The sequence below is a fragment of the Aulonocara sp. 'chitande type north' Nkhata Bay genome, linkage group LG20 (genome assembly GCF_057382095.1).
Source record: "Aulonocara sp. 'chitande type north' Nkhata Bay isolate Kocher_YH1m ecotype deep benthic linkage group LG20, A_spYH_male_GT1.1, whole genome shotgun sequence".
NCBI lineage: Eukaryota > Metazoa > Chordata > Actinopteri > Cichliformes > Cichlidae > Aulonocara > Aulonocara sp. 'chitande type north' Nkhata Bay.
The window spans coordinates 19,423,656-19,439,041 of NC_141363.1; the positions used below are offsets into that span (position 1 = coordinate 19,423,656).

General features: G+C 48.2%; 1 protein-coding gene across 1 annotated transcript in view; it reads right to left on the reverse strand.

Moving 5' to 3' along the window:
• Positions 1–11,262, reverse strand: part of LOC147305453 (nucleolar protein 4-like) — a 117,276-nt gene extending 106,014 nt beyond the window's left edge. Inside the window, exon 1 of the mRNA XM_086277132.1 lies at positions 10,479–11,262. Coding sequence (XP_086133258.1) covers positions 10,479–10,838 — 360 coding nt within the window. The 5' untranslated portion in view covers positions 10,839–11,262. The remainder of the gene's footprint in view (positions 1–10,478) is intronic.
• Between the last annotated feature and the right edge of the window lie 4,124 nt (positions 11,263–15,386).

Sequence of the window (15,386 nt, forward strand, 5' to 3'; positions counted from 1 at the left end):
ATTAATCTGCCCTTTGTACATCTTTGTATCATGTTCACTACGCTGCTGTGCACGATCGACGTTGTGTTCTACATCCTCTGCAGGTCTATAATGCTCCGTAACCAGCCTGTGAATATAGTCACTTTGTAACTTCACAGAAATATGCTGAAGTTTAGAGGCTGTATTATAACGAGTTAGCAGAAAAGAATAAGATAATGTGCTGCAGTGCGTACGGTATTGTTCGGCATGGGCACGGCGTAACGAGCAGCTGGTTTGCCATCCCAACGTGTTTCTGGATCCATGAACAGGCCGACTTCCTTCACTGTGACAGCGTGGGAAGAGAGTCCCAGCCATCCATTGGTCGCTCCATCTTTCACTCGTGTCAACAACAGCAGAAGGCAGAGCACAAAGCAGAGTCGCCGGTGTCACAGTAAAAGCTTCAGAGAGATCAGGGTACATGTTTTAGATTAGATCCTCCTTTGCAGGATGGCAGCGCTTTAAACATTAGGATAATAGGAGATGCAGCCCGGATTCGATGGGCCTCGAAGGCTGAAGGAAACCCAGACGACGGGATGACCCGGGCGCCGCCTGCACCTGACCCACCGCCACGGTTCATGAGCAAACACGGCAGAGGGAGAGCCCGACACCCACAAACACACCGCTCACACCTATCAGAGCGCTACACTCAGCCTTCACACATGAACAGGTGCTGCTGTGTAAGTGCACACACGCACACGCACACACACACACACACACACACACACGCACACGCACACACGCACACACGCACACACGCACACGCACACACGCACACGCACACACACCAGTGACGTACTGAAGGTGGGTTAGAAGCATTAACCTGTTATTTCATGTGTTCATACACACAGTGTGCGACCATATTCTGCAGCAGCTGTGCCACACAGCACAAACACACAGTAAACAGTTACAGTTTGCAGGCCGTGCAGCTGCTGATTTTAATCAGTTTCCAACTCTTCAGTGAATCGACCATGACGACGCTCTGATACTGGTGATGAAATGAGCGACACCAGGAGCATGATGGGAAAACCACCTGACACGTGAGCGGTCACACTGAGCTGCCGTCCTGCTCCGAGGCAGAATCATCTCCACAAGCATGACGGAGACCGTCGGGCCAAACACGATCGTATCATCATCGTTCAATCATTGCTTCCACACAAAGACCCACACGTGATTTTAGTTTGTCTGACACATGACCACACCTGCATCCTCCTCGTGCAGTAATGGGCTTGTAGCTTCGGCGTGATGACGCACAGCAGCTCCACCCGTCGGTTAACACAGACTCAAACCAGCTGCATTTGCAAAGACTGGAACTGCGTTTAGAAGCGCAGCCCTCCTCGTTCACCGTGTTCACACGAACACGTGCGAGCTGACTCAAAGCAGACTTTACTGCAGTTAGTCTGGGAGCCGTCCAACCAGCTCACTCGGTTCTTTGACTGACGGCTCACATTAATGACGCCTGGTGGCTGCTGTTAATATGGCCGCCTGCCTTTCAGGTGGTGGTGGTGGTGGTGGGTGGGGGGACAAGAGGGAGGAGAAGGTCAGCAGGAGGAGGAGGAATGGAGGTGGAAATTGAAGCCTTGCAGTCTAATTAAGACTGGTGTTAATTTCTTTTCACCATCGCCAAAGGAGACGTTCACCATAGCAACAGGAGAACAGGGAGGGGGAGGTGAGCCGAGCGTGCTCAGTGAAGGTAGCGGAGCGAGGATCCACGCGGAGGTTCTCAGCAGCTCTGCTCCTCTCTGAGGGAGCGCAGAACCTCAACGCTCGGACGCACACGGCAACGTCGCTCCTCCTGTGAAGACATCGCCCCGCTTCCAGGCCGAGCGCCTCCTCGCTCGATGGAGCCGTGGGCTTCCTGGCGCTCTGATCAGCTGTGTGCACACGCAGCACAATCTCAGTGTGAACGCTCGTCTCTGTCCACGGAGGACCGTCATCCTCCGCCCTCTCTCTGCTAGCCTTAGCCTGACCGCAGCTCTGCAGCTAACGACCACGATGCTCGTGGTTACCAGCTCTCGACTTCACGACCCTCCAAACGTTTCCATCCAGCCCCGCCCCGAGTTCTGTGTTTGTACTGATATATAAGGACTGATGTACGACGCTTCTAAGCATCACGTTACTCTGACCTTTGACCTCGCTCTTACATGTGCCTTTCTTTCACACATGAACCCAAAATGAGTATTAATGACTGAATCTAACGTTACTAACAGTGACGCAGGTTTCGTGTCATGTTTGAACAGAAGCTGCACTTTGCTCGGTTTACTGCAAACAAAGACGAAAGAAAACGCAACGACCGTAACAGCAGAGCGCCGCGCCGTGACGGCGAGCGGCTGCTTTGAGTTTGGCTGTGGGATCAGCTGAAGGCAGGAGGTGAGAGAACTGCATCGAATTCTTTCTTCAACGCTTAATTTCAGGCTCATTTTTCTCATATTAAACAAAGTGGAAGAAGAAAGTTTATTCTAGTTTTAATTGGTTGAAGGTGCACGGCAGGTGACCGCGCTCCTTATTTTAAACACAGCGAGCTGTATTTACCGAGAAATCTTTGAAGGCATGGCAACCAGCTAAATTCAGCCTCACCAATTAAGACTTTGAGCTCAATCTGTTGGAAGAAATCACGTTCTCTTTGTCTCACATCCAACCAATTAAAGTGTTTTAGTGTTTGGAAAGTTTGTTTCTTCTGCTTTATTTCACTTCAGGTGATAAAAGAAGAGACGCGCAGAGAGAACAAAGATATTTGTGTCTTTGTGTGTTTAAAGTCTTTCATCTCTGACGTACTGATTCATGCAAGCTTTGGTTCAGCTTCAATAAAATCAAGAAACACCTGATGCCATCGATTTAACGAGATTCATCTGGTTTCTCATTAAGCTGTGAGAACGAACGTGTCCCTGAAGGTCAAAAACACACTAAATCCACTCATTTACATTCAATTCTTCCAAAGAGCCTAAAACGGATGTTTGTCTCCGTTTCCAGCAGAGCGCCTCCACCTGTACTCCAATCATGAGCCTGACAGCACACACACACACACACACACGCACACGCACACACACACTTCTCGTCACAGCTTTAATGTGTGATGTTCCTCTGATGTTTCCTAACTCGGCGTGACTCATCAGCACAGGGACCCGTTCGAGACCAGTGATGTAAGCTCGCCGGACTCCGGCTGCTTCTCTGATTTATGGAAAACTTTTAAACAAGAACAGCAGGTCAGAGGCTGAGCGCCGTTTTCCCACCGTGAGCTCTTCATCTGTTCACAGAGTCGCCGCTTAAGCGTTCGTGCTCGAAACAGGCCGACGTCTGCTGCTCCAGCTGGAGACAGCCGACAGAGGGGGAAGTAGTCATCGCATGGGCCTGACACCAGAGCAAAGATAGCAGCTATCATTAGTCTACAAACCTCTCAGTGTTTCCTGGGGCCTCCGAGTGCTTCAGTACCACACAAACAGAGTTTACTGTGACCAGCAGCAAAAACACAAACAAGCTTCACTTTTTTTACATTATTACCCCCCAGCCAACCAACCAACGCCACCGTGGCCGGCTCATGGCATAGAGAAGTCGTCCCGCAGGTGCTCAGAAAACAGCCTGAAGCTGAACGTTGTTCAGATCTCCACACAGTGCAGCCAGGACAGCCCGACAACATCCAGAGCCTTCACCACGCCCCAGCGATGGGCGAGTCGCCCCCCTCGTCCCCAGACTCTGCTTCCATTACAGGAAGTGTGGAAGTGAAATCTGATGGCTGCATTCTCCATCGTGGAAACAAAGCCTGAAGTCACAGTGCTGATTATACTCACACGTGTATGCAGTCAGTGTGTTACCTCAATCAGACTCCTGCGTGATCCTCAGGGTGACTGTGTCCAACCAAAGACCCCAGCTGGGATAATCAAGCTCAAACTTCTCTGTTCAGCTCATTGAAACTTTTTTTCCTGCCAGCAGAAGCTGAAAGCTCAGAGTTTCAGCAGGGTGATAAAAACAGCTACTGTAGTGCTGGTTCTGCTCTGGAGACCCTCTGTGAGCTCGAGGGTCAGAACCTGCAGGTCCATGAGCCGTTACAGCGAGCAGGACCAGGATCGCCAGCCGAGGCTTCCGTGTCGCCATCACACCCCGTCAGCCTTTCACAGCTGGGGGGTAAAACCCGAGTAACAGAGGAGGAGGAAGAGGAAAGCAGGCGGAGGACCGACACATCGTGACATGGATCAGTTATGATGTGAAGCATTTCCGGGAGTATTCGTCCATCTGAGGCTCAGACTTTGCTGTGACAGGAAGCGCGTTTCCAAACGCCGTCGCAGCTGTCAGCAATAATTCGCTGCAACGTGAGAGCAGCAGCTGTGCTACAGTCAGTGTTTGACTCATTCACCTGTGTGTGACTCTGCACGCACACACACCACCTGTGAGTCGGTGTGTGAGATCAGCTGTTGATCCGCTCGGGTCATTCCCCGCTCAGCGTGACGCCGTCAGACAGGAAGCTGCTCATTCGAGGTGGCGGTGAGATCCTGTTTAGTGTTTGTCAGCTGGCTCAGCAGGTAGCAGACGACACAGAAACAGACGGTCAGCGCGAGGACAACACAAACAGAAACAAATATCACAGAGCGATCAGAGCAACAGCGGGACGCCGCTACTGGGCGTGAGCAAGGAGAGCAAAGCCTGTATATGAACGATGAACACAGCCTCACCGGCAGAGTCGTGGTCGTTACCATCGTATTCATTTGACACCCTGACCACGATAAAGTCACCTAAATCATCTTCATTCATCATTCTGAGGCTGAAGGTCAGCAGGTCGTCTTCACTATGATAATGTTAAAGAGGCGGACGGCGTGACATCAGTGACGCCAACTCCTCAGGAAGGAAAACTGCTATTGGCTGTCCCAAAAGTCGTTAGAAGTCACTAAATGACGTCAAAAAGTAACAGTACAAGAAGAACTGACCGTGTTACAGTCAGGACGGGAGCAGCGGCTTCGTGTAGGTGTGAACATCTCCTGCTCTGACAGCAGCTGGGGGCGACTGCTGCGTGAGGACGATCCGCCAAATATCAGCATACAGCACATTTCTTACAGCCGTACAGCAGGTGCCTGAGGTCATGTGATCAGAGCCTGCTTGGCGTGCAACACACGAGGCTGAAACCTAAAGGAGACTGAGCTTCTCCACGGGGTCTGTGGACCTAGGGCTGCTCGATTATGGCAAAAATGATAATCACGATTATTTTCACTGAAATTGAGATCTCGATTATTTGACGATATTTATTTAACCCTTTAAGACCTACTATAGAACCAAGTCCGCCAGAGCTTATATTATATGTTTACATGCTGTAGTGCCATTTGTGGGAGCATTTCAAGTTGCTACACATCAATACAACTGTTATAGCCCATATTTTAATAATATGTCTGCATTAAGTCCATAGTAATTACATTAATTACAAAAAAGTGCAATAAACTACAAAAAAAATTGAAAATCGTTTTTGTTTTTTTTTTACATATATTTCTACTTGGAGAAATTTAAGAGGTTTATCCCTCAAAACTTTAAATACAATAAAGTTGCAAAAAATAGTTTACAACAACAGGAAATTTATTTTGAGTGTCTTCATAGTTTTATTTTGGAGATACAGCAATTTTTATATACTGCAGGAAAAACAAAAAACAATCCTATGATGCAAATTTGCAAAGAAAGCAGCAGGTGCATCAAAATAAACTATTTTAAGCAGTGCAATTTGAGTTCTAAGCATCACAGAAACTATTCAGAAAAGTATAGAGTCAAACATGACTTATAAAAACACCAGTAAAGGCTTTTAAGGCCTACAAGTAAAAAACTACATTTCCCGCGAAAATGACGTCACTTCCGGTTTTGGACAGGAAATGGCGGACATGCGATAGTTCGCGTTGACGTAGTCACTACATGGTCAAATTTAAAAGGGACATAAATACTAATTGTACTTTCTGTGGGGATCATCCAGAAACTGTGACACATCTTTTTTGGTACTGTTCTTCTACACAGAGATTCTGGAAGAATTTAGCAGCTTTGTTATTGTCCATATTTTAAGGGAGTTTTCTTCTGTTTCTTTAAGTTCCCCAAGAAGCATGAGAAATGTTTTTTTATGATAAATTTCTTAATACTTTTAGCTAAATTTTTTATCCATAAATGTAAGTTTACTAACAAAACACCATATTTCTGTCATTATTTTAAGGATGTGCAAATGTACATACAATCAATATCAGACGCCACCAACAGAAAGCCTCTCACAACAATATATGTATGTGAATTTTTGCGTGTATTCTTATAATTGTTACCTTTTTCTTTTACCCCTGGCTTTGTGTGTTCATGTTCTGTTGTTTTGTATACTTCATCTGTTCGTATGTTGTATACTCATTGTTTGTTAAATAAAGTTTAAAAAAAAAAAGTTCGCGTTGACGTCTGGGGAAGTGTTACGATCAGCTGATCGGATCGGCAAAGCGTGTTTCTGGAATATTATGTTTTTGTTCCTGCAAGTGCTTTTTATGCAGTTTTTGCAAAGCTGTATGTGGAAGGAAACCGTGACCGAGGACAAGCTGATGGCATAAGATGTAAGTACAACTCCTCCGGTTTCATATGCAAAACAAATTATTGCGCTAGCTTACACGGTTCCGGTTCTACAGGGATTTAAAGGGTTAACAATAACAATGTGTTGAATAATGACTTTAAAAAATAATATAAAACAGTGCAAATACTGATAACAGTGCAAATGTTTGCAATATAAGAAATCAATGAAAAATGTAAACATCTGTGTTTAGTGAGCTTTGCAGTGTTGCTCTGTGGTGCAGCTACGACACCGTAGCAAAGTTTACACACTGTGTCTACTTGATCCACGTCTGACTGAACCCATAATGTTTCCACACCACTGAAGGTTTTTACCTCTTTTCAACCAACAGCAGTCACTCTCCTCTCCAAATAACTTCTGCTTAGCTTTCCGAGCTTCCCTCGGGTCCTCTTAATTGTTGTGACGCGTGTTCGAAATGCAGAGAGGTGCGCTCGATTTGCCACACGGAGCAGCGCGAGAGTAAAGCACGAGGGAGGGGCTACTAATCGGCTCAGTCATTTTTAATGATCGTTGAAAGCCCAGATCGTAATCGAGATTAAAATTCGATTAATTGAGCAGCCCTATGTGGACCTGTGGTCTTTCTGTTTGTAGCAGGAGGTTAGCTAACTGGTTTCCAATAACACGTCACGTTGTGACTGATCTCCAAAAACACTAAACCAGCTCCAACTGTGGACGCAAACGAGGGTGGAAAACTGAACAGCAGCAACGTTTGGAGGGTCAAACATGTGGATAGATGTGATTTCTAATTACCCATCCTGTCTTCCTTCTCTCACCCCAAGCTATCACAGCAGATGGCCCCGCCCCTCCCTGAGCCTGGTTCTGCCGGAGGTTTCTTCCTGTTAAAAGGGAGTTTTTCCTTCCCACTGTCGCCAAAGTGCTCATAAGGGGTCATATGATTGTTGGGTATTTCTCTGCATGTATTACTGTAGGATCTACAACTGCCTGTTGTTGTGATTTATAAATAAAACTGAGTTAAATTATTTGACAGAATTTTTCATCCGTCCGGTCTCACATGTACTGAGATAAACACACAAGATACGATTTTCCATTTTAAGAAGGCAAGAAGTTGGAGGGGTTGTTGGTGGACTTAGTTATCCACTCACACCAGAGACACACACTGAGTTTAGCATCACGTTAATTAAACTTTGAGATATCGACCCGGTCAGGGCTAACAATGAGCAAAGCCCCAAACAGGAAAGCTTCCCGGGTGGAGGTCTCTGACAGTTCCCCTCCTCGTCTTGTGTCACTGGTGGTAGCACCATACCTGGCCCCTGCAGAGGTTCCACAGGTAATCCAGCTCCTCCTGGATCAGTAAGGTTTGCTGTGTCTACTGTTTTACTTTAGTCCATGACGCGCTTACCTTCAGGGTCATACGTCACATGAAGACCAAAATAGTTCCAAAGGCCAGATCTGAATGAGGGTGGGGGAGGTTCAGTTTGCCATGTTGCAACGGGCTTAGCTTCTGTCTCGCTAGCTTGCGCTGCGCTCAGTGGATCTGCGTTTGACTACTCCGCCTAGGCTGCACTGTCGAGCGCAGATCCACTGAGCGCTCCACACAGACAGCATCGTCAGAAGGAAAGTTGATAAAATAAATTACAAATGTTGTATTGTTCGATACATATGCGTACCGAACCGAAAGCACTGTATCGAACGGTTCAATATCGATACGAGTATCGTTGCACTCCTACTTTTTACAGATGACAGCAGGTTCACCTGAGCACATGTGTGCTCTGGGGAGGCATACCCATGGAGGGACGCACAGACCTGTACAGGCTAGGCACCAGCACCCTGACTGGCCTCAGGCATCAGGATGAAATGCTTGGAGGTTGTCACACCGCGACAGGTTCCTCCTGCTGCACGACGATGCCCACGAACAGAGCTGACACTGCAGTAACATCAATGATGCCACAGCGTCACAAAGTGTGAAAAATAAATCGAAATCAAGTTTGGAATGAAAACTTTACTATGTCGCTAAAGAGTTTCTATTGAATATCAATAAATTATTATTAGATAAACTGTGCTTTTACTCCTGGATGATCCCAAAAAATACATCTGATATCAGCCCAGAGTCACTGACACATCAGAAGATCCACGGCGACGTTGTAGCATCAGGACAAAGAGCGGGAACGATGAGGGCGGAGCGTCAGGAGGGAGACCTTCCACAGTCTTCCACAGATAGTCGTTATATCAGGCTGCCCGTGGTTTCAGTGAGGATTGATCTGTGCATCACTGTAGGGTCTACCTTACAATATAAGGCGACGGTTGTTGTGATTGAATTGAAGTGCTTACTGTTACTCCACGTGACAAACAAAGATCTATTCAGGCTTTTGTGGATTAAACCCACTTAAATAAAATACAGATTACATATTTTCCATCACATTCCCGGAGAAAGCCCAAAGCTCGCTGGTGGGCACCGGGATGTTTTATATGCAGCATGTGTTTTTTAAAAACCACGAAACCTCATAAACGTGTGAAGACGAGCTCATTAATCTTCCCACAGGATGTCCACGCGGGTGCAACGCTTGACTTCAGGGTTTGATTTTCAGCGTCAGTGACTGAGAGAGCTGCAGCTGAGCGGACGTGCCCGTTATCCACCTCACCTGAGCTTAGACCGAGCCGCCGCTCAGAAAAACATGGACTGTGTTAAATTAGCAGGTGATGGCAGGGGAGGTTCAGGGCTTTAAATGAACCCTTCTCTCCTGCAGTGTCTTCTCAATCGTGAACTTTGAATTATTGTGGAAATTAGCTCAACAAAAAGAAAAACTTGAGAAGATATCCATGGATTTGAAATCTTATTTATGTTTCAAACAGTCGAAAACGTCATAAAACGACCCGTCAGTCAGTTATGTTTGTTACAGTCGATGCAGCGACTGTTTGTAGCTTTGTTAAAGTGTCAGAATCATTTTAACCTGTCAGTAAAAGCATCCACATGTTCAGAGTTCAGGAGTGGAATCATTATGGGGTGTAATGTAAACACTAGCAGTGAAACAGGTTTAGAAAATGATCCAGTTCAAAGGTAGCAGACGTTTCCACTCCACGGCTCTGTGCACCTGCTCAGGTGTTTGTTGTGAAGAGAAGTGATTATATTATATTACAGCGTTTTAGCCTATTTCAGCTTCATTAGGCACACGCACAGACACACACACACACACACACACACACACACACACACACAGAAAAGGCCTCAATCATCTGAACATCCAATCAGGAGACTAATGAGATTAATCTGACTAATGAACGCCTCGCGGGCACGTTCACCAGCATCAGCATAATCATCAGTGTGACGTCCAGATAAATTCAAACTTTTCACATTTAGAGCACAAATCAGGTTTAAAGACAAACATTTACACTGTGAACAGGAAACGTGAGGTTTGTATGTGGACATAAAAAGATGCGCAGGATTCATTATAAAGAGAAATCACAAACAGCATCGTGTGCTGGCGTGACTGCTGTGTGCACCTCCTCAAACATCATCATCATCACCTCCTCTCACCTTTACTATTGTGTTTTTTTAATAAAAACACATCTACCCCTGAATATGTCCTGTATAAATAAAGTTTCGGTAGTTTGAATAGTTCTGCTGGTTTTACTTTGAAACGGAGCTCAGGTGGAACAGGTGGCACTGAGCCAGGTGAAGTGCAGCTTCACTCTCACTTCCTGATTCACACACACACACACTGCTCGTGCCTATGGTACGACAACTTTTCTCCGTGCCCCTGGTACACCGCTCAGAAACACTTTGCCACACACACACACACACTCCTCGTGCCTATGGTACGACAACTTTTCTCCGTGCCTATGGTACGACGACTTTTCTCCGTGCCCCTGGTACACTGCGCAGAAAAACCTTGCCACACACACACACACACACACAGCTGTGGGAGAAAGAGGAACCGTCACTAACCGTCGCCGCCTTGATGGGCACGTAGAGCACCGGGCCGCCCGCGGAGCCGCCCTTGGCGTCGGGCAGCGTCCTGACCTGGAAGCCTTTGGATTTGACCCAGAACTTGAACTTGGCGTTGATGTGATTTCCGCTCTTCTCGTGCAGGAACAGCGCGTGGCTGTTCTCCTCGTCCCCCTGCAGCAGTGTCTGCAGGATCTTGTTGTACTTGCGGCGGGTCACGGTCTTCGTCTTACCGGAGTCTCCGTACGTGCGCAGGCACCAGTCCTGGAACTCCTCCGCCGGAGCCCCGGGGGCCCGGGCCCGCTGTAGGGCGGGGGCCGTCACCGTGTCCCCCGCGCTCTCGGCTGTCCTGGTTGCCATGATAACCGGTTGGGACGGGAGGGAGAGCCGCTCCGCTCTGCCGTGCGCGAATCCGCTCACCGTCCGGGTCTGATGGATCCACCGGACACGCGGCGGCTCCCTGCCTCCGCGCCGGGGGGAGAAACGAGTCCGGACCCAATGAGATCAAACACTGCCGACACTGGGCAGCTGACAACGGGCAGAGCCGCTAACCGTGTCCGACAGGAGAGCACGCCTCCTCCGTTTTTAAATTGCCGTCTGAAAAAAAGCCTCCCCTCTCCCTCTCCTGCTCCTCCTCCTCCTATGTTGCTGCAGAAAGACGAGTGAGCGCCTCTGGGATGTCCAGGAGAGGAGACGGAGCTCCTGCTCCGGTGTGGGGGGGCGGGGGTGACCCGCGCGCTCCTCAGACACACCTGTTACAGCGCGGAGCAGTCGGTCACCTCCTCCTGCTGTGAGCTCCGCTGTCGGTCAGGAGGCTGCGAGCTTTCGGCTGTTCATCACCGTCGATGTGGACCTCCTCCTGCGGGCTGATGGAGCTGACCAGACACCTGTTTGATTCCTGCTTCTCCTCTGCTCCTCCAACACAGCCAGCCCTCCACCCAGCGGCTGCAGAGCGGAGGGGCGCGTGGGGCCGTCCTGGTGCGCGGAAAGCAGGAAGCGTCAAATATGAGCAAATCAGTACTTCCTGCCCACCAGAGCAGCGGCAGACAGGTGAACGCGACGTGACGTCATTAAAAGCTTCACCAGTTCACGTCTCTTAAAAGAAATCCGCCGTGAGTTTCACGGCGTGCACGAGTCACGTGACCCAAAGAAAACACACTGCACTTTAGGTGAAGACTAAAACCTTTATTCACAGTTAGTGTGCGTGTGAGCTCGTCTACGACACACACACACACACACACACAGCAGTAACCTGCTAATCTGAACGCTGCTGTATGAACCACTATAGTAGATCAAACAGACTGTAAATAAAAGATGGAAACCACCACTATGACATCACCCATCGCTCACGTCCAAATAAAATCCGTCAGCCTGAGTCTGCTGTTTCAGGGTTTTATGTTTTAGACTTTGAGTCTTTTATATTTACTTTTCTCACCTTCGTGTATTTCCTGTGTTGTTATCTCACTTCCAGGTGTTTGTACTCTCAGCAGGGCTCTAGAGTGCAGCCAATCTAGTCGCAAATCCGACCACATTTTTCAGTGGTGCAACTAAAAAAAATCCTTGGTCCAACTGCTCCAGTAACAAAAAAGGTCTCTGCAACTCTGAAAGTCTCCGTGTGGTCAACAACTGACACACATCATGCCCTCATCGTGTGTCCCAATCAGAGATAGTCAGGGGTGGGACCTCTGTGATTGGCCGTGGTCCTTTGTGTGTATTTGAAAGTGCAGGCGGATAGAGGTGAGCAGCTTGAACAAAGTGATATCGATTCATTAAATCCTGAATCTTTTAAATATAAATGAATTTTGTCAGCATCTCAGGTTAAAGCTCTCAAAACTATTTCAACAACCACCAAACAGTAAATGAGAGCAGGTAACGGACCCCACACAAAAACGCAGAGCGGACCGTCGCGTCAGAATCAGCGTTCTCTTTCTCGGCTTTCTCACCCGACGGGCCGCACACGGACACGCCGTCGGGGCTGAAAGCCGACAGCTCGCTGACTCTGATGCGTCAGCGGGGCCGCGCTTTGCGTTTACGTCTTTTTTGCGCTCGATTCTGAGCTGCAGGTTTTATTTCTCTCCACCCAAAATTCATTGAACCAGCAGCAAAAGAAGATCCAAACTACGCTTCACGTTTGATAAACATCGTCATGAATTCACTCTGATAAAATCACACTGGAGTTCGACACCTGTGGATTATAGAAATCAGTGATGATGCCCAGCCCGGGTGAGCAGCCTAGTGGATGTAGCTGTGGGTAATGAGAAAAGAACGATTGATGACTTTTTCTTGGCCTGATCTGTCTGACGTTCACAGCCAGCTCTGACACGGAGCCATCAGCCTCTGAGTGCTGAAAAAGCAGCAGTGTATCCAGAAACACTTTATATGCTGCGATAAATGCCCACGTGTCCCCTCCGCCCGCTGCCTTTCAGCAGCAAGCAGGTCGTCAGAGGAGCCGATGTGATGATTACGTTTAACATCGTCTACAGTATTACCAAAGAGAGCCAACACACTTTGAGCACAAGCAGTTTTCAGTAACTTCTCTTTCTTGTAACTGAGCTCCAAATAAAGAACTTTGTGTTGACAGATTGTTAGTTAATCATTTACAAATCAATAGTGTCTGTGTGGACGGCAACTTTCCCCCCAAAATTGCGCCTCACTTTTGTGCTGGTGCACCTTTTTTTCTTAGGTGCACCGGTGCAACCATGGAATAACGTTAGTCTAGAGCCCTGCTTAGTGATGTCATCGGGTATCTGTCGTTATAGAGCTCCGCCTTCCTTATCTTCCAGGTCTCAGTCTGTGACGTTCGCCTGTTTAGTTATTTCCTGTTTTATTGTGGTAACCTCGCTGTTTGTTTAGCCTCACCTGTGCGTCTCACCTGTGTCCTCTGCTGTCGTTACCTGCCGTGTCTGTGTGTTCAGGCTGCTCTGGTTTGTACTCGTGTTTTCAGTGTTCAGTAACACTGAGTCTAAAGCTCAGGCTGCTCTGAACGCTCAGTTTCACAGTTTTTGATGATGATGTCACAGAGGGGGCGTGTACTCACTGCTGTTCAAACCTTCTGTTTGTGGGGGGCAGCCAATCAGAACAGAGAACACCAAGTTTCTGACAGAGGAAGAACTGAGGCGTGAGATGACAAAGCCTCAGTTCAGGCTTGTCTAAGCATAAAGACACGGAGATGGTAAAACCACAATGGGACCTCTCTTCATTTAAGCCTTGCTACCACAGAAGAAGACATCGCAGCACCACGAAACGCCTCCGTCTTCCCTTCTTCAGGCCAAACTGCTGGTTTCTCCTCTCAGGTGGTCTGAGGCCGGCGTTATTTCCTGCTCAGGAACGCCATCGAGCACAGCTGACGATGAAACCAGCAACAAACGGCGTGCTGCTGCTTTCATAGGAAAGTGTGACGGGTTCGTTTTCCTCACGTTCACAAAGAAATCTTCCTGCAAACGGACCCAAAACATCAGCTCAAAGCAACGCCGCTGCTCACCTCTGCATGAAATCCTACATTTATCCCTCTTACAGGCCTTACTCCCTTTAACCTCTAACATACACGTTAGCACGAGGCACCTCGCTACCTTCCAACAGACTGCGTGCCCCCGTGATGAGAGTGACGCCTCCCCGCTGTTGTGCACCCGTCTGGGCTGAAGACGCGAGCACACCGCATGTCGGTCTTTAGCACCATTTCAGTGAGTAGGAGCTCAGCGATTCTCAGATGCACAGAGACGGAGACGCAGCAGCTCTCCCTGAAAAAGCTTCATCACAGCTTTGTCTCCTGCTGCTCCGCACCTGCAGAGGTGACGGACAAGATACGATTGTAAGAATTAATAATATAGAATAGTGAGTTTTTAAAAATACAAACACAAAAATGAATCTGTTTGGTAAAATAAAAGTCTGGAAAAATAAAGTGTCAGAGCAGAAATAAGGACTTTATTTTGAAAGATGTCGGTATAAAAGCCTGTTTTTCTACAAACAGCTGGTGTTCAGTCCAAACTCGGCCGTTATGTTTGCGTCTCTGTGTTTTGTGGAGGCCCCCGAGTTTCCCCGTAGGAATCAGAGAGAAAAGGAGGAACTCGAGCGGAGGATGAAAATAGCCTTCCACCACGGGAAGTGAAAGTGTGTTTCAAAACACGCCAGTTTGTCCTCCTCCTGTCCGGGAGGCCAAGGCAGGCGGTGGAAGCCAACCGTTGTCTGAGGCGTCGTCGGTGAAATGCGTGAGGAGCTGATCATATGACACAAGCCAAAAGTCACAGATGCAACCCTGCAGCATCCGTCAGCAGCAGAGAGCTTCTCGAGTCATCGCAGCTGACGGAGCTAAATCTGTGGAAACCATCACAAATGCGAGGCGTACGCACTTAAGCATGATTAATGCATCTGATCGATGCAGATCCCAGCATGCACGGTGCGCCTGCAGTACTGTAGCTGGCGGTGGACTTTCATGCTGGGATCTTTCTCTCTGCCTGTCAACTCTAAAAATGTGGCGACAGAAGAAGTGTCGCCATCGTCCACAGTGTGGTCTGGTGATTTGGTGACAGAGATACTGCGCTGTCATCTCAGGGCGTGACGCATGTATGCAGTCTCCACGCCGCGCACAGCCTGTTGCTCGCTGTGCTGCAGGAGAGTGCAAGATAACGGTCCCACTGCACACGCCTGTGAAGTCAGCATGAGCATGCTGAGGGGAAGTCGCCTGCGTGACGCCTACCAAGGCGTGGATCTGACCGTGAAGCTGTAGGCTAACGACTCACCAATCAGAGCCCAGGAGTCAGTGAGCATGTGCATGAAAGTCCTTCACGTTTTATTCAGTATGAATGAGCTGTGTCCCAAAACGTCGGCTGCATCCTCTGGAGGCCGCATTTGTAGACCGATTACGTCACAGCGACGCGCCGAAGGCTGTCCCAATTCATCGACTCCTTCAAA